The 19,096-nt window shown below is 47.1% G+C and overlaps 1 protein-coding gene across 11 annotated transcripts in view; it reads right to left on the bottom strand.

Annotated features, from left to right (window-relative positions):
- Window positions 1-19,096, bottom strand: part of MVB12B (multivesicular body subunit 12B) — a 57,217-nt gene that overhangs the window by 21,153 nt on the left and 16,968 nt on the right. For 10 of the 11 annotated variants that reach the window (XM_066333024.1, XM_066333023.1, XM_066333017.1 and 7 more), the window contains one exon: window positions 8,241-8,338. In XM_066333024.1, the coding sequence (XP_066189121.1) occupies window positions 8,241-8,338 (98 nt within the window). Of the gene's footprint in view, window positions 1-5,442; window positions 5,783-8,240; window positions 8,339-19,096 lie in introns of those variants that run through there. The other variant, XM_066333025.1, reaches the window with a different exon arrangement.

Below are 19,096 nucleotides of genomic sequence, written 5' to 3'. Positions count from 1 at the left end.
CAACAGAGAATGAGCAGTTTTTATTATCTTAATTACAACTCTTGCATCTTCACTTTAGACGATCAAAAAGCAGAATTTATCTAAACACAGGCCCGTATTTGGCTCTTCCCTTAACCTACCTGATTTATTTATGTTAAGAGATATGCAATCAGATGTGTTTAATGTGTCACAGACCCCGAGATGGGCCTGGCCAGTTCCCAACACACAGCTCTGAAGAGTGGATGTGATGGCGCAGCAGCCGCCCACGGAAAGCCACCCATGGAAAGCCACCCACGGAAAGCCACCCACAGAAAGCACCCACGTGCCCAAGGCACATGCCAGGAGTGGGGACACTGCCCCAGGAGTGGGGACACTGCCCCAGGAGCGGGGACACTGCCCCAGGAGCGGGGACACTGCCCCAGGAGCGGGGACACCAGCCTGTGCTGACACAGCTAAAGGGATGGAGCCAGGCTCTGGAAAACTGGCTTTGTTGGAGCATCCAATTCCTCCACAATTCCTGTGTTGATTTGCTCACTTCAAGGAGACACCACTAGTTTTAGAAGCTTAATATGTGTTAAGAGCTCATTAATATCATCAGAGTAAATGGGCCTATTAAAACATCTTTAAGCAATATCTGAACATACATCTCCCTAAACTATATTTAATGACTCTACTTAAGATACATTATATGAAAGTCTTAATGAGACATTAGATAGCATTTTGAAGATTAAAATTAGAGAATCCATATAAAGTCTGTCCACTTAATTTGGCCTTAAGCTACACTGATGAAATACATTACCACCAAATTATTACTTCATTAGAACAAATATTTTCTAATAATTTCTGATTTATGCCATTAGTTGTCTTCATATATATTATATATTCATATCTGTATGTACATACAAAAGTATACACAAAAGAATTTTCTAGTTCAAGAGGAGATGGGAAAAATTCAGAGTTAATGGTTGAGTCAAAAATATGTACCCTTCATAAAAGTCCATTTATGATGCCCCCTCTTATCCACCCTGCTGCAGCACAGGCAGGCCAGGGGACACCTCCCCCAAATAACTGAGTCACTGCCAAACCAAACTGCAATAAACTTATTAGCAAGAGGGTTTTATGTGTGGGTTATTTTGTATAAACAGCTTTTCATTAGATAAATGAAGCCCAACAACCTTTACAAATGTTTTCAATTATGAAATGATGCCATTGAGATATCTGGATGGTGATAATCAGGGAAAACACCAGTGACATCTCCTGCTCGGAGCTGGGGCGTGCTGCCTGGATGGCTGCTCCTCCCAGTGCCATCCCACCCAGCCACATCAGGCCCAAACAAACTCCTGCTCTATTTGATGGGATCCCTAGCAACAAGGCTATTTACATTTATTCTGCCCAAGCCTTCCATCCAAAAGAGAGAACATCTCATTGTAACAATTTTGCATTTTTAACTGTGCGAATTAAGCATTCTTCATAAATAACAGCCTGGTTTGCTGCACTGCAACTCCTTTTTATTAGCAGCACAGAAATGCACAATGAGCAACGTGTTCTATTATTCTTTGTCAAATCACAGAATGCTACATTAGAATAACTCTGCCGGTCAATGTAATATAGTAGATTAAATTCAACTTCTGTGCAAAACCCACTGTAAAACAGCATGATAAGAAGGCCATAAAAAATTTAATTTTACTCCAAACTCCATCAAAAAAAAAAATGGTGTGAAAAGTAATTTTGCATAATCAGTACACGCCATCTGGAACAATTAACTGATTTCTATAGAACTATGAGGATCAGTCATATCTGCTTATTAAAGATCAGAAATTATACAAGTAATAAATCCTTGAAAAAACTAAGCGTACTCCCGCCTGTCAATGCTATTTTAACTTCAAATACTGAAGAACGCCTGATAAGGCTGAAAAGAAGAGATTAATATATGCAAATTACATCCAGCATTTAAAATCCCCAACAACTGTCTCTGGTTTTCTGTCCCTTATTGCTGCCTTTATGTTTTATTCATACACCAACTCACCTGTCACTTCATAAGCTATAATATTATGGGGGGTATTATTAAACAGCATAAAGCCAGGCTTTAATTGGAAAGCTTCATTGCATTTTCCAATTATTTGGAGTAAATTAAAAGCAGATGCACATAGTTTAATAAGGAGTCTAATATCAGTTCCGGGAAATCAAAATTCATTGTCATTACTATGCTGTGATAGTTTTGCAAACTGTACTCAATTTTGGAGGTTTTGAAAAGAAAATCTGTCTCTGCAATCTGTTAATTGTCATTCGGTTAATAACTGTTTAAATATCCAAACCTCTGAGTGGCTCCCTATTTAAAAAAAATTAAACTCTGGCACTCGGCAAAGCAAAACAAACACAGTGCAGGCCACCCCAAGGTTGTGCTCCACGGGAATGGCACCAGTCCTGCAGCTCATCCTCCTCCATCACCTGGCCTTCATCCCTTGCTGCTGTGGGGCAAGTGGGGTGAGGGCACCTCTGTCCTGGGTCCAGGTCAGCTCAGAGGGACCACCCTCCCCTCCATCATCCCACTGCAGGCTGTGGATGCGTCCCCAGGCTGTGCCCTACACCTGCTCATACATAATTCATGATAATCCTCTCAGCAGAGACTGAGCTGCCCCGTGGCAAAGGTGCCTGAGCTGCTGGGAGCTGAGGAACACACGGGTGAAGCCCAGTGAGGACAGGGCAATGCCCAGGGGCCTCCACCTCCCCGACCAGAACACGACAGGAGGAGAGGGAAACGCAAATGGCACTTTGGGCCACAGCAGGTTCACTAAAAAATTGTCTGCCTTAAAAATGTCACCTGTGAGAGAGCTCATGGCTCCATCACCCCTTTTAGGGCTGCTGTCCCAGCACAGCCAGGGGAACACACAGGGCACCAAGTGTCTTTACACCACGGATGGGATAATTTAATAAGAAACATACTTTTTGAATCTCATTAAGTACAGTATTAAGTAACACACTTCCTTTTCTGAAATATGCAGCTGCAGCATTTTAAATGAGACTCCAGCCTCCCTGAACTGCTGGATATTAATAGAGCCTTTCATAGCTGGAAGATTATCCAGGTCTCTTAGTCCAAAGACTGGAAATCGCAATAGGGTAAAGAATAGGCTGACTTTAATCTCAGCTTCAGGAAAGAGGTTTCAATGCAGAATAAAGCTTGTGTCACAACTTGTCTGGATTTTGGACCATCCTGATTAAAATTCAGCGCCGCAAAATATATATTTAGTTCCACTTCTACTCTAAAGAAGCACCAAGGGCACAAGTGAAGGGATGGGGACCAACAGTAAGATGCAGCACAGGACCTCCCCTTCTGACACTGGGGGTCTAAAAATCCTTCAACATTGGAGGCAATTGCAGAATCACCAGGAACTGTGCTAGAAGATGAAGATAAAAGCAATCCTTGTGCATTGATCCAAAAACCAGAAATCTCCTTTTTTTCAAAATTACCTGTTTGAGTAAACACACTGTGACAAATGCATAATTTAATTATCTACAAAAATGATGAAGCAAAACAGTAGTTTGTAAAAATAAATTATTAACCTCTGATTAAAACACCTGTCCTATTATGCAGAAGAGAGCTACTGTGTCTTTTAAAAGGGAACAGACAACTAAGGAAGTGGCACATTTGGTCAGATAACCTGGCATTTTGCAACAAGAGGGCATCTGACATGTGGGCACTGAAATATAACAAAATCTAAATCTAGAAAGACCTCCGAAAGAGTCCTCTTTTGTCACGACCGAAGGCAAAAAAAGGAGTGGGAAGGTGGGGCATAGACACCTCAAGGCATTTCCAAGTCAGCCCCTCCTGAGCAGGAGGAATTGGGAAGCAAACTGCTGTCTCAGGAGCAGAGTGTGATGCAAATGGTCCCCACACCACTGGGACAGGTGACACCTGCCTCCCACCAAGGGCCACAGCCTGCAGTAGGGAAAAGCAACTCAGTTTCCTTTTCAGGAATCCACTGGCTTTGATGTTTTTCCAGACCATTAAGGTCAGTCTCCACTCTCTCTGCTGCCTCCAGAGAGCTGGAACAGAGAGCTGCGTGGAGTGAAGGCCAAACGTGGCTGCAGTGCCTGCAGGAACAGTCACCCTCCTGCAGACAGACCCAGGTCCACCCCGTGGCTCACCCAGCCCTGCCTGGGCTGCACCAGGCTGGGACCCTCTGCCCTGGGCTCCTGCTGGGGACTCACCTGTGCCACCCAGCAGGTGGAATCTGGACTGAGCCTCTGCTCACAAACCTTTCCCTCCCCAAACACTCAGGCTTTCACTTTCACAGAGAGTGTCTTAAAGAGGGCAATAAATATTTAAATATCATAAAAACCTCTCTCTATATAAACATAATAAATACCCATTTAAGTAAATATCTACCTCCCTAAGGTAATAAATATTGGTGCACGACTCCAAAATCAACAAGCCAGAGCTGTGGAGAAACTGGCACCTGTGTAAGGGCTGCAAAAGGAAACCTCCCCTTCATGGCAGGCTGGCACACACACTGCAGCCAACACTGCTGGCAGCCAGCCATGCCTCCCTTCCCTGGTGCTCAGCCCAGCTTCTCACAGAAAAATACTTCACACGAGCAACTTGACATGTATCAATTAAAGAGTTTAAAGACCACAAAACAGTGCCTTTAAGGTAAGAAATACATTAATTCAAAGGCATTTCAGCATCAAATGACTGCTGGAAAAGCCACTGCTCCTCAGCCAAACAAACAGCAAGTGCCGCCGTCTCGGTCACAGCACAGAAATTGTTTCAGCTGAAGATAAAGTGTGTTATGTTTTTTGGGATCTGACATCTAAGGTGCAACCCAGAGGACATGGCTTTTCTCCTCTTAAAGCAAATGAAAACCTTCACCTGCAGCTCACCAAGGTCTTGAAGTGACCTGAGAATGCTCCAAGTTTGGAAACTGAACTCGGGTTTCTAGCTACACACTGCCAGCTGCAGAAGCATCTGGAAAGTCATACAATTGTGTCCTGCACAAAACTGGTGTAAAGAGTCTTTACCTGCTTTATGCACACATTCTGATGGGTTGCACACACTGACAGACTCCATACAACACCATTTCTTAACGTGAGAACAGGCCAAGAGAGGGGATGAGATTGTCCTGGAGTCAAATTACACAAACTTGTCTGCTGCTGCCCCAAAACACATCTACCTGGAATACAACGCTGAAGATGGCTACAGGGAAATTTCAGGGGGAAAAAAAAAGACAACCCTGCTCAGCAGAATGCACAGATCACCAGCAGCAAGGGCTGGAACCCACTGCTTAGTAACTTCACAGTGCTGCAGTGGTGTTAGAGCCCATCCAATTAAGTGAGACCTGCAGAATACTTACACCACTACATCTCTTGGTTCTCAAAAGGGTTAAAGCTTATTATTAGCATATAATTTACAGGTCCCTTCTCCCAGGAAAGAAATAATGCACAGTAAATGCCACATTCATTTTAATAATACATGTTACAGTCTGTGCCCAACATCTGCACAAAGGTAAAGCAGACAGATTTTTTTGACATGTCCCACTCTGCCATTGAAACACAGGCTTTTTGTTTTGTAAGTGACGGAAGGTTTAATCAAGAAAGCAGGCAATTCATCAATCGAAACAAGGCTGCTCACACTGCCCTGACAGCACACACATGGTTTTATACAGAAGAAACCTGGCCACCTGTCAGCAGCACCTTTTACATCAGGATATACAAATACACTGGGTGATCAATCCTCCAGCTCTTCCCATTCATTTCTTCATTTTCTTATTGTATTTTTCTTTATGCTAGATGTTGCCCTCATTCTCTGCAGGAATAGATGGGAGACAAGGCAGGCTATGGCTGTTTATACACTATCATAAAAATTTATATACCCTTAGAGTGACTTATTTCCCTTCTGTTTGAGTACCATTATTATAAATAATTTTTCACTTCATTGAGGAATTTTCCCTGTATGTTATTATCTGTGCCTGCCTGCGAGGGCTGCCTCTCCCTCACTGTGCTTGTGCCTCTGATAAGCCAAAGCAATATGCTGGCAGAAGATGCTCAAGTCTGAAATGAAGGCAGTATGTAGTCACAACAACATCTTAATTAAACTGAAGGCCATGAGGAAAGACTGAGCTGTGAAATACTGAGCTGTGTCTGTCAACAGGTCTGTCTGGAGCGAGGCATTCTTCTTCCAGCAGCTGCCTGCCCCAGCATGCACATTAAACCTGTCAGCTCCTCAGCATCCTGCTCCCAGCAGCACCCACAGACATTCTGCACACCAACTCAGAACTAATTTTGCCTTTTGGTCTGGGTGCATGGCATGAGGGAGGCTGCTGGGCACGAGGGTGATGCCAGCAGTGCCAGTGCTGTGCTGCCACAGCTCGTGACAGGCTCTGGGCAGTGCTCCCTCACCTGCACCCTGCCAGGGACTCACTAATTCGGATGTGGCGAGAGAAGTCTCCTTATGGTCACCCAGTGTGTCATGGCCAAGACTGGCAATGACAAAACACTGGTTAAAAATTGCAATTGCTGCTTTCAGGACCATTTTTTCCTTGACTCCAGTTTTGTGCAAACAACAACTGCGTTACACAGCCCAAGGGGTAATGGGCAGTTCCAGTGAGGATACAGTCATTCTGCCAAAATATATTTGCAATACAAAGTAGGATCGACAGCCAAAATCCATTTCATCTTCCACAGACATGCTGGAAGCATTGTTTTCATCGAATACTGAGAAAATCTTGGGTGCCTACAGAGAGCAAAGAGAGAGCACGGTGCAGCTCTTTATTCTGCCCCCATTTCAGCCCTGCCTTCCCAAGCAGCTCCTCCTGTGCCCACGGCAGGCTGAGGCCATTCCAAACCCCGCAGAGACTGCTCATAACGGCTTTTGTTCCCCTCAGCAGCCCCAGGAGCCCCTGTGCTGAGCTGGGAGCCAAGAGAGGGACCCCCAGGCAGGGAGACGGTGTGTGTGCTGTGCCCAGCTCCCCTGGGCACACAGCTGCAGGCCCCGGAGCTGGGCACAGGAGCCCTGGCAGCAGCCCAGCGCTGGCAGCCTGCTCCTGCATCTCCTGTTGCCATGGCACTGCAGCAGCACTGCAGAGAGCCCAGACTGGCTGCACACGACACCGACGGAACAGGAAACTTGGGAATGGCTTCCAGAGCGTGTCTGGGGGCTAATCCACCTCCCGGCGTTTGGGCACACAAAGGAACTGTGGCGGCACCTCGCTGCAGCTGCTGACAAGGCGGCCGCCGTCAGGAGCCGTGCACGAAAACCCTGTCAGTGCACAGCATGTGTCATTTGACAAGACCCTTTCTTTGCAAAGAGCTCACAGCTGTAATAGCCATTACAACACAGGCACAACTCATAACAGTGTTTCTGGAGGAGAATGTGCAACTGGAGGAAAAATAAAGAGTTATATACTTGAAAATGTGCTCGAGCAAACATGAAGAACTAATGCCCTGCTCAGTTCCACAAGGCCTTGTTTTGTGCTTTGCCTGTAAGGATCTGGTAAAGTGCTCAGGCTCTTTGTACAGCAGGCACCTCCCCAGGCTGCACCACGAGCAGAGGCCAGCACATCCTGTAGCAAGGGCAGTCCCACTAACACCCACAGAGCTGCTGCACTTGGTGCATTTGGTGCTTTCCCAGGAAAGAAAGCACAGCTTCCCGTCCCCATGCAGAATTGTGTCATGCAAACACAGGAATACACCTTCCCTTTCATTTCCAAATGCATTAGGGCAGGAGAGTAACAAGAAAAACGAGAACTGACAAGGATTACGCAATTGTTACATACTATATCTTCAGGAACCTGAAGCTGCAGTTTCAGGCAGAGATTACCTTTAAATAACCCTTTGATTATGGTACAGGAATTAATGCCATGTTCCCATGTTACAAGTGTCACTCACTATTAACAAGAGGAACCTGTGAATGGCACATTTTTGCTATCTTCTATTCCCTGATTATGCACAAGCAGTTTCAACCGCACAGCCTGCTGAATCCAGTGCTGGATTTCCAAACTGTCCTAAAATCTCCTTCAGCCAGATGAAGGGACTAGACGTTCATTAGGCTTTGACAGAGTCAGGTTTAAATCCAGTATCTTTTTCCTCTTGCAAAAACAACATAACAGAACAAAACTTGTGCCAAGTGTGATTCCACCACGCCTGTGACAATATTTGTTCAGGTGTAACAGTACTACCAAAAACCCCAGGAGAAGTTGTTGTGGGGTGTGCTGTGGGCCAGCAGCAGTGGGGGAAGCCCGGAGAGGAAGCGTGTGGCAGCTCACCTGAGATGGCATAGAGGTTGGAGTGCTGGTGCTCCAGGTCCAGGCGGGTGCTGTGGCTCTTGCCCCGAAAGCTGGCAGGCAGCGTCAGCGAGATGTGCCTGAGGGAAAGGGAGCAAATGGGGGAGTGTTAGTGCAGGGCAGGAGATGCTGCTCCTGTCAGCCCGCTCTGCCCAGCCGCTCCACACGGGTTAACCAGCAAACACCAACTTTAATATTGCTTCCAAAGCTGTCTACCCACTGTCGACACGCAGTGTCAGCCCCCTCAGCCCCTGGAGCCCTGGGCTCAGCCAACAGCCAAGGACTGCAGCCGTGTCCATCCAGCCCAGCAGGGCACCCAGCCCCAGCCAGCCACTGCAGCTCCCAGAGTCAGCACATGAACAGCCAGCACAGCTCTGCCCCTTTCATTCAAATCTCGGTTTTTCTAATGCAGACCCCTGGACTGCGTCAATTTTAATAAAATGTTATTATTAATCTCCTGGATGGCACTGCCACATGTAAAAAAGATGATTCCTCTCCACAGAGGGGCTCAGTGCACCATGAGAGAGAGGGAGCAGCTCCCACCTCACTGAGTGAGAGCTCCTGAGTCTGGGCACTGAGCACAGCCCTCCTGCCAGGAGAACCAGGCAGCCTTTGTGTCCTCTTGGGCACCCTGTGTGTGAGGCAGAGCCCTGTGTATGCTCCAGCAGTGCACCAAACCCATGTCCTCAGCCAGCAGGTTATATCTACCACATGAATCATCTGGAACTTATCTGCCTTCAAAATCAGGACACGTTTTGGGAAGAACAATGTATTTTTAGCCCTTGATGCAGATGATGGTGAACAGCACAGATAAAATAAGAAAAAGCAAACATCGGTCTGAGTTTGCCTGCGCTTTCCAAAGCTATTTTTAACCAAAAAAAAAAAAAAAAAAAAAAAGGTGTGAAAAAATAGTTGGCTTTGGCTATCAGTTTGCTGTTTAAAACACAATCCACATGAGAGTCTCTGGAGCAGAGGAATGTTTGTTATGAACACACTTTAAAACAAGAGACCACTGCCTGTGGGCATGACACACTTCTCATTTGATTTTTAACAGAAGTATTCAAAAATATTTTCCAAGCCACCAAAGGCAGACAGTGGAAAGGCTGAATTTCTCTGCCCTCTATGAGGAACTGCTTTCTTCTCAGCAGAAATTGTTCTGGAGCTAAACAAACCAGGTCTACTTAAAAGGCCCCTTTCCAAGGAGAGTATGTTTTAGAAGTTTGCACCACTCGTGCTGTAGGAGAGGCTGACCCTGCCCTCCAGACAGCCCAGCACCACTCCAGGGCAGTGGCACACACGTCCTCAGCCAGAGGCCTGGCTGACCATCCCACAGCTGCTCCAGGTGGGCAGTGCCTGAGTGCCAGCCCCCGGCTCCAGCAGGCAGGGAGCAGCCTCCAGCAGGGCTTCAGCTCATGTGCTGCAGCACCAGCCCGTGGGCAGGGCCAGCAGGCAGCTCCTGGCTGTGCCAGGGGTGCAGGGGTCAGGTGTGCAGGGCCAGGTGTGCAGGGGACAGGGGTGCAGGGGACAGGGGTGCAGGTGTGCAGGGCCAGGTGTGCAGGGGACAGGTGTGCAGGGCCAGGGGTGCAGGGGACAGGGGTGCAGGTGTGCAGGGGACAGGTGTGCAGGGACAGGTGTGCAGGGGACAGGGGTGCAGGTGTGCAGGGGCAGGTGTGCAGGGGACAGGGGTGCAGGGGCAGGGGTGCATGGGCCAGGTGTGCAGGGGACAGGGGTGCAGGGGCCAGGTGTGCAGGGGTGCAGGGCCAGGTGTGCAGGGCCAGGTGTGCAGAGGCCAGGTGTGCAGGGCCAGGTGTGCAGGGGCCAGGTGTGCAGGGGTGCAGGGCCAGGTGTGCAGGGGTGCAGGGGTGCAGGGGTCAGGGGTGCAGGTGTGCAGGGGCAGGTGTGCAAGGAGAAGGGAGAGCTCTCCCACGAGGCACTGACCAACACACCACTGCCATGCCAGCCCTCACTGCCCCACCCCACAGGGATCCCAGCTGCTCTCCCTTTCACACAGATCGACCCTAGGACACCACAGGGAACCCCACCATGGCAGGGGGTGACAAAGGTGATGTGGAGGTGTGCACCTGCGGACCACCCTCAGTGGGCAGCACTCCCACCCCTGCTTGTGGGGCTGGTGACAGTGGGGTGTGGGCTGTGACCAGGGATGGCCTGCCTGCCTGCTCCAGGGCAGCCTGCTATCCCTGAGACAGCACAACCAGGCATTCCATCACTCCAGCTGCTACAGACAGCCAGGGAGATGTCTCCAAAAAGAACATTAGCTGCACAAGACAGGGCAGTGACTGCTGGATGGAAATCAGCTCTCCCCTTCCCCCTTTCTTTTTATAAAAGATGACATTGTACGGAGGAATGGGGAAACAAAGCCTAATTTATTTTAAATTAATGTAAACTTTGGCCGGGATCAATATAGCTTATACCTACAAACTTGATTGCATAATGCATTTTCCTTATGTGTTGTGAGAGCCAAATCATTTTGCATTGTAGAAGACAAAAAAAAAAAAAAGGCTGCCATTGAAAAGCAAGAAAATCCCAATTACAAAGTCCCCAAGTTCCTAAACACATATCGTGAAAGTATGTGCAGTTCTGTGGCATATGGCAAATCAATTACTAGTTTAAATTTTAAAACAAAAACATGGTAAATGTGTTGCACAAATAATCAAGAACAACGGTTTGGTTTAGATTACAGCGGCCACTAGAGTTTTGAATACAATTAATCATCATTCCAGGCACCAGGAAGCCATATTGACACTTATTCCTAATTTGAATATTTAATTAAGGTGAAGTTCTTCATCAAATTATCACAGAACTGGGAGGAAAGCCTAAAAGATTTAAACAATTACTACTTTAACCCTTACCCAACTGCTCACCTGTGAGCACAACAATCTCTTCCTGCTCTGCAAAGCTGGAACACGATCAGGCAATGTGACAAGACAGTAAGTAAGCACCACAACCATCCTGGGAAAGGGGAACAGACACACCCAGCATCCCAAAGGGATGGAGAGGCCAGGCTGGCACAGGCTCGTGCCACGTGACCTTTACCAGAGCAAAGCTTTTGGGCCACATCTCTATTTCACCATCAGCTGTGGTTCCTGCCAGGGCTCTTTTGGGTTTGGGGCTTGTTGTTGGTTTGGTTATTTTTAACTGAAGAGCCTGTCCAGAACCATCCACCAGGCTCTTGCTGCCCCCACAGCTGGCCTGGCACAGCCACTTGCTCGTGCCTGGGAGGTTTCCCAGCCCAGGAGCTCCTGGGATGGGGCTGGAGCCCAGGGCTGCTCCAGACCCACTGTACCTCCAGCACCCCATGGGCATCCTCCCTCTGCACAGCCCTGCCTCCAACCGCTCCAACACCCCTCTATGGGCTGTGTTAATCCATATAAGAAAATCTCTTTTAATGAGGAGTGATATACTTATGAACTCTCTAGAGTCATAATTAGAGCAAACTAATTGAAGTTGTGTTTTGACACACTTTCCAAATTCACGGGTACTGCATGACATATTCACAACACTACTGCTGCACACCGCGGTGACAGCAAAATCATTAGGCTAATAACACTTATTTGCATTCCGATCATGCCAGCAGCGGCCGTTAAATGCTGCTCAACCAGCACTCGTTTACCCAGAAAGTTTCCACTGGAAGATATTAACAGTAATTATTAGTACTTTAGTGAATCCCTGACGTTAAGGAATGGCAACTCACAAAGACTATCCCCACGCCAATTATCTCCCTTTAGAACTGTCACCAGGAGCAGCTTTCCTCCTCCCCAAAGACAAGCTCTGAGGCACTTTGGCACAGTGGGAGGATGATGGTCCTGGCAAGGCCAGGTCCAGGGCTCCAGCCCTTCCCTCCACAGCTGCAGTCAAACCCCTACTGCTCCAGCACTGCCCCAATACCGAACATATTTTCCCCCAGCATACGATAATTTCAAGACAATTTAGAGCAAGTTTAATCACCCTCTTCACTTCAGTTGCTTTTATTCAGCAAATCCACAGAACAAGTGAGCAGGTGATGAGGAGATCCCTCACGTGCAGGCAAAGGGGATTTGAGGTCTGTGCACATTATGGCCACTTTTTTGGAGAGAAACTCACATAAAACAGGCCCAGGAATGCCCGACAGTTCCAAACCTGTTATTAAGAACTGTCTGCAGGAAGGTGATGAACTGCTTTTGAAGTGAGGGGGCAAGTACTCATAAAAAGGAACAGAGGATCACAAGAAGTGCCAGATATCAAAGGAAGCTTCATAATTCATATAAAAATATCAACAACGCACAGCAAAAACCCAGTGGTAAGCTGGGCTTTGGACCCAACAGTGACAGACTGAGAGGTGACACTCAGAGCAGCATCTGAACCATCAGGCAGCAAAGTTTGATTTTTTTACAACGACCTTCAGAACAGTGCTGCAAAACCTGCAGTCTCATGGGAACACCTTTCGAAAAAAAAAAACAAAAAACCTAACAACAAAACCAACTCACTTTCCATAAACAATGATCATGCAAACATCATTGCTCATGAAAAATTGAGAATAGAACAATTAAATTTCAAGCTGTAGAAAGCTGAAAACACACCTAAAATGAGTTAATATCAGGCTGCAGCTCCCAAGAAATGTAATCCAACATGAAAGCTTTGCTTATGGAGACTGGAAAAGGCACATTTTTAAGAAAGAAGCTGCTGGGGTTCTGTGAACCAGCACCAGAGGACTTGGCAACCACCCCCTCGACCAGGAGGCATCTCCCAGGCTGCAGCTTGCAGCCACTGCCACAGCAGGTATCCGTGGTTCCAGCAGTGGCTAGATCCCAGCTACAGCATTTATTCACAGCCCTTAACTTTGACTGAGCTGGGGCACTGCTGCCAGAACACCTACCTCATACTCCAAAGAACTGCAATGAAAACCTGAGCTGCGAGGCAAGAATCACCTCGGGTAATGGACTTCATTCCAGACAATCTATTCTAATCGTGTAAACCAAATGTTTAAATACTTTTTAAAACCTTCCTGACCCTTTCCCTAAAACAAGCAACATATGGGCTTTGCAGGCATTTCATCTCATTCCAAGCTACTAAAATATCCTGTTTCCTCAGAGTCAATGAGAACAGGGGGTGCCAGATTCAGATTTTATAAAAGCCCAATGGCAGGAGAGAATGAAAAAGAGAGTGAGCGATTCTTTCCACATTCAGATCTCCCTATTTAACTTTGCCAGCTGCAGGAAGGGAGGAGGGCAGCGCTGGGCCCAGTGGTGCCCCTGCCAGCCCCTCCCCAGTGATGCTGCCCCTCTGTCCAACAGGAGCAGCCACTGGCTGAACCCACAGCCCCAGTGCTGCTCACCAGGGCACGTCATCTGCTGCAGACCAGCAACCCAAACTGTAAGGCCTACTGCAGAACGAAGCTCCTGCAGCTTCCTCTACATGGGGATTAGCTCAGATCAGAGGACTTGAGTAACTAGGACAAAGCAGCTGCCAAACAATAGCAAAAAACCCCAACAAGTTTAATTTACGCCGCTTGGAAGTCTGAGCTGCAGCCCATTAAATCCTTCTAGGCAGAGGCTGCATCAAAGAGCTGAGAGCTGGCAGTGCAGGCATGAAGTGCTTATGAAGTGGCTGTCTCAGCTGAGCAGCGCCGTGTCCCGGGAGGCTGCAGCACGCGCCTCCACATCCTTCAGCAGCCGCTCTCCAGAGTCAGGAGTTTGCAGATAATGAAGCAGTAGGGAAAAATTGCCAAACAGCAGAAATACTCCAGAAAGATAAATTACACGTGGCATAAGCTTCCTGGGTTAGGATTTTAAATTCTGTCAAATTAATCAGCAGGAGGAAGCCCGGGCTCCCAGGGCGGATGCGAAGCCCCTCTCAGGACGAGCCCCGTGCTGGGGGCTGCTGCCCGGGCACACCCCAGTGCCCTGCAGTGCTGCAGGCACAGCCCGGCCCACAGGGACACCCACATCTCCTCTGCAAAGCCTCTTAAACAAATATTCCACATAAAGACTCATTTGGGAAGAGCACGTTGTCAGCACTTTGCCAGTAATAAATAATGACAGTCCAAACACTTTACTAAAAGCAATAAACTCAAGAAGTGTTTTGGAAAATGGTGAAAGTGATTGATTTAAAGGAAATATCTGAACACAACCACATGCACTTCAGGGTGAAAGCACAGATTACAAATCAGCAGTGGCAGAGATCATATTAAATAGCAGACAACACACAAGTTTTAGGGAAAAAAAGCTCAGTTTCCCTGCAGGGCTTATTTAACAACCCAGAGCACAGCTTCTCCAAATGGATACCTCCGGTTTGGACTTAACAACCCTACACTATGCCCCAAAGAAAACATGCCTCCAGAAATACTGCTATAGCAGGCAGAGGGCTCTCTATAAAGAAAAATGGCTCTAAGAAGATTGAAGCCTCTTCACTCAGAGCACTCCACAAATTCTTCAAAGCATCCTCAGAATCGGCCAAATCCATCAGGCTCCTTCTAATTACAGTTCACGGCTTTCCTTCTCAGCTGCTGCAAGAGAATCTGTGCCTGGAAACCAACCCTGCTGTTTAAACATTTTTTCCTAATCATCATTTTCTACCACTAAAACATACTGGACTGTGACCAATTTTTGCACGTCTTCATCCAGCTGAGCTGGACACAAGCCACACGGTCAGTGCTGTTTCATAACAACTCCTTTATGGGAACCAGACTCTGGAGAAACATGTGCCAGCCCCCCTTACCCACCCAAAGCATCACGTTCAGATCTGCACAGCCTATACACACCATGGGCATTGCATCATTTTGCTTCTTACCAGCCCCACCAGAGAGGATCCAGGGAAATACTCCCTCCAGGCTTCAACTTACTTTTTTCAGTCTCACAGGGCTTTTAATGCACTGCTGGTGAGAGGTGCCCTCAGCCCTTATGATATCCTTGGCTTCTGGTAAGTATGTAACTTAAAAACTAGGAATATTGTGCTGTGTTTCATGATGCAAGTGATTTGAGCATTCAAGCCACATAATATTTTCAAAATACAATAATTAATTAATACCATTTTTACTTGATCTTATAGATATTTTCCAATGCAAAAGATTCTACAATTAGTTGCAAGTCAGAAGGTGGTTTTACTTTTGAGCTCTCCTGATGAAACAGATTAAAAAATCCAACTCCATCAAGAAAGCAGAATTTTGCAGATACCACTGGCAACATTTCTCAGAACAGTTTCCAGTCATACCAGCAACATCCATCCCTAAGTACTCCTCATCTGGCAGCATTTGGTTCAGATGAGGGATTTAAGGCAGACCCCCACTGCTCTCTGGAGGCATTCTGGCCCTCATGCCACCAGCAGTGGCTGCCCCTGGGCAACAGCAGATTTCTCAGCATTTGGCTTCTCTCTACATCAGAGCAGAACTGCCCTGAAGCCCTGGAACCTTGTTCCTTACAGATGCTTCATAAAAATCTATTTTAAATGACTTAAAGAAATAAATTATTATAGCTATTTCTAAATAAGAGGGTATCTACTTAAAAAATAGGAAAGGCAGGGGGCTTCCCTTCCATCCCCACACTGCACAGAGCCAGGCTGCTGCATCCCAGCCCCAGCCTGGGTCCCCACACTGGCTTGTTGGTGTTGCTTTATGACCTGCCTTGATTGCACATCATCAGCCTGCAGCAGAAAGCCACAGACAGATCCCTTCCCAAGCTTACACCACCAATTTCAAACATCATCAATAAATCAATTTGAAAAATCAGACTTCTCTGCCTGGCAAAGAAATTCCTACATTCCTCAATATGAAGCTCCACTGGGAATGGGGAACAGGAACAAATTGTTTCCTTTTCCAAAGGAGGGGCCAGTTTAACTAGTGAAAAAGTAACTGGGGTAAATCATTAACCTTTGGGATGACAGCCTCACAAACCAAATGACTGAACAATTCCCGGGGTCAGTGCAAACCCACCCTTCCAAAACCTCACATCAACAAGTGAAAGTTGTGACTGAATCCTGGTCTCTCCAAGAGGAAGATTAAATGCCCGTGACACATCATCTCCAATCAGAGTGCTCCTTCCCCCAAAGTATCCATCACAGATTGGTAACATCCACGCAAAAAGTTAAGTGCAATTATGTCTGTCACTGTAAAGCACACTTGGACAGCACTGACTGACTGCCACCCTGCTTGCAGCTGACAAACTCTGAGCTGTTTGAGTGGCAGTGGCACGGGCTCCTGCTGCACCTTGGCAAGGGATGTGGAACTGCTCCCAAGCCACAGGAGCCACCTGAGCCCACGGAGCACCACGGCAGGGATGGAGCCTCCACACAGGCAGCTGCAAGGCAAAACAGCTCACTGCTGACCCTGTGCACTCACTGCAGACAAGGACTTGCTCCCAGAACACTGGAATCCAAGAGGAGAACACCCCCCACAGATGCTGCTCCAGCCCACTCCAGCAGAGCCTGAGGCACGGCAGAGCTGAGCCCTGAGACACTGCTCAAACACTGGTGACATGTGCTGCTCCCCAGGTCCCCAGCCCATGAACTGGCCATCGTGGCTGGGTGAAGCCAGAGTGTGCCAAGGGCCAGGTGAGTCACCTGTGACCACCACCTCTGCTCCCTCTTGGTTCAGAATTATTGTGTAATGAGACATCAACTGAAGGGAGCAGCTGAGACACCTGACCAGCCCAGCAGAGTCTCCACAGTGCCCCACGCTCACCCACTCTCCCTCCCTGCTGAGGCAGCTTCAGAACAACCCGCTGCTATTCCTGTCAGGGTACACCCACATGGCATAAAACAGCAAACTGGCTGCCAGTGTCATCTCCTCTCCCTATGGTGACGTGTAAATAAGAGATTACTTGTGACTGCAGTCTTCCACAAACACGGTGTTGAGTAACTCACCACATTGCTGACAGTGTTAGAAGGCCTGTCTGTGTTCCCTGTAATAATTAAATATTTGCAGGATGTACCTTTATATACATTTCTATTTCTTAAAAAATATATTGGATAATAAATAACCAGAGTAAAAAAACAGACATGAAAGATGCATTGAATGATCAGGCTGGTGGTATAAAAGTTACCTGTAAATCACACATGGGGTGTGAGAGTGGAGCTGGCTACAGACAGGTGGGTTTTACTACAAGGCATTAATGTAACATTCAATTATTCCACTGCATACTGGCTGGTTTAACTCAGCCAAATTAGAATACATTTTATATTGACTATTTTGACATTTGCTTTATTTGGCAAGTAAAACAAAACTGATCCAATTTCCTTGCAGCCATTGTAAACCATAAACTGCACAACAAGAGGTTATAAAATATATAAGCCTTGTAAACACTTCTTTTCAGACCGTCACTGATGCTTTGAGCTCTAATTTTGGCCCTGTTCCAAACAGCTCTGACACTGCTCTGCAGCCTTCCCTGGTCAGCTCTAAAGTGACCCTTCCACATTCAGTGATTAAGCACTGCCATCGACATTCTCTTGCTATGATAATTTTTTTTTCTTTATTGTGGAAATCCGCCCAGACAGAATTTCCTGCAGAAAGAAGATCTATACTCCAAAACCAAGACCTCTTTCTCTCTGATGTCACATGGCCTGGGCTGGCATCTAGCTTTTGTCCAGCAGAGCTTCAGAATAACATCTCAGGTCCTGATGGGACAGGCTGGAATCTCCAGAAAACTGCTGGCTTTTCATCTCTTTTGCCTCCATCTCTGAGAAGCATGACAGCATGTCTGCCTGCAGCACACCTGACAGTACAGGACAGCAAGCACTGTGCCAGGGCATGGCAGCTGACCATGCAGAACTCTCACTGAAAGAAACACCCAAATGCTTTGGAGAGCTCAAAGAGCCAGCACAGGACAGTGGATTTCAGTCTGGGTCATGGGTGAAGGCTCAAATGTACACACCTGCCTTAAGGAGGTACCTGATAGCTTTTTGGGGAACATGTTGCAGCAGTTTAAAAGCCTAACTCTGAAATTATCTGTAAATCAAGACTCTAAAGGACATAAGCAACTTCCACCCATGTGATATAATGACCTTTGTACACAAACTGGACCTTAGAATTCCTCTCAGCTGTCTCCTTTGAAATTCTAGCTCTCACTACTTACTGTAATACTGTAAAGGTATCTGCAGTGTAGAAAATGCCTAGTGCAAAAATACACATGCATTTAAATAGGCAAAAGCACAAAGGGACCCAAGGAGAATGTGCTGTCCCCTGGCAATGGCCTGGCCCAGTCTATGATCCTCAGCAGCAGGAGCACAATTCACACTGGGTGCTTTCAGAGTGAAAGCCAGGAGTGCAAAGTTCCCAGTTTGATCACTGCCTGGGCTGGTTTGCTGCTTAACAACACCTGGTTTTGTTCAGAGGAGTCCAGCACGTAAGCTGTCAGTACAGCACTACTGGTCTGTGGAAGTGTACACACAGAACACACACACAGAAATACTGCCTGTAACACAAGGAGAACAGCCTGGACACACTCCTGCCCAGCAGTGCTGCTCCCATCAGTCACCATGAGATGAGCAGGCTGCTGTGCACGCTCATGTCAGCTGCATAACTGGAGCTCAGCAACTGGGTTCAAGAAAATAAAAAAACAGGAACCAGCACTTTAAACCATCAATGGACTGATCTTGGAAATGAGCAAAACCTGTTTCCCTTCTGAAGTCTGTAGAGACACTTCTCCTTCCCTCTGGGTGAGAACTATAGCCCTGGCTGCAGCTCTGGCTCACCCTTCTGAGCTGACCCACACATATGTGTTGGAAGCCACAACATCCTGCATATTTTGAAGCAAAGGAAAGGTGCAGTTTGCTGTTTGCCTTCCTCTGCAGATTTTTTCCTTTCTTCTGGCTTCTTCACCCATTTCTCTTTACACAACAACAGGCAAAGG

The sequence above is a fragment of the Sylvia atricapilla genome, chromosome 19, assembly GCF_009819655.1.
Source record: "Sylvia atricapilla isolate bSylAtr1 chromosome 19, bSylAtr1.pri, whole genome shotgun sequence".
In the NCBI taxonomy this organism is placed as follows: Eukaryota; Metazoa; Chordata; class Aves; order Passeriformes; family Sylviidae; genus Sylvia; species Sylvia atricapilla.
Note: the sequence above shows the minus strand (reverse complement) of the source record. Positions and strands in the feature narration are given on the sequence as shown.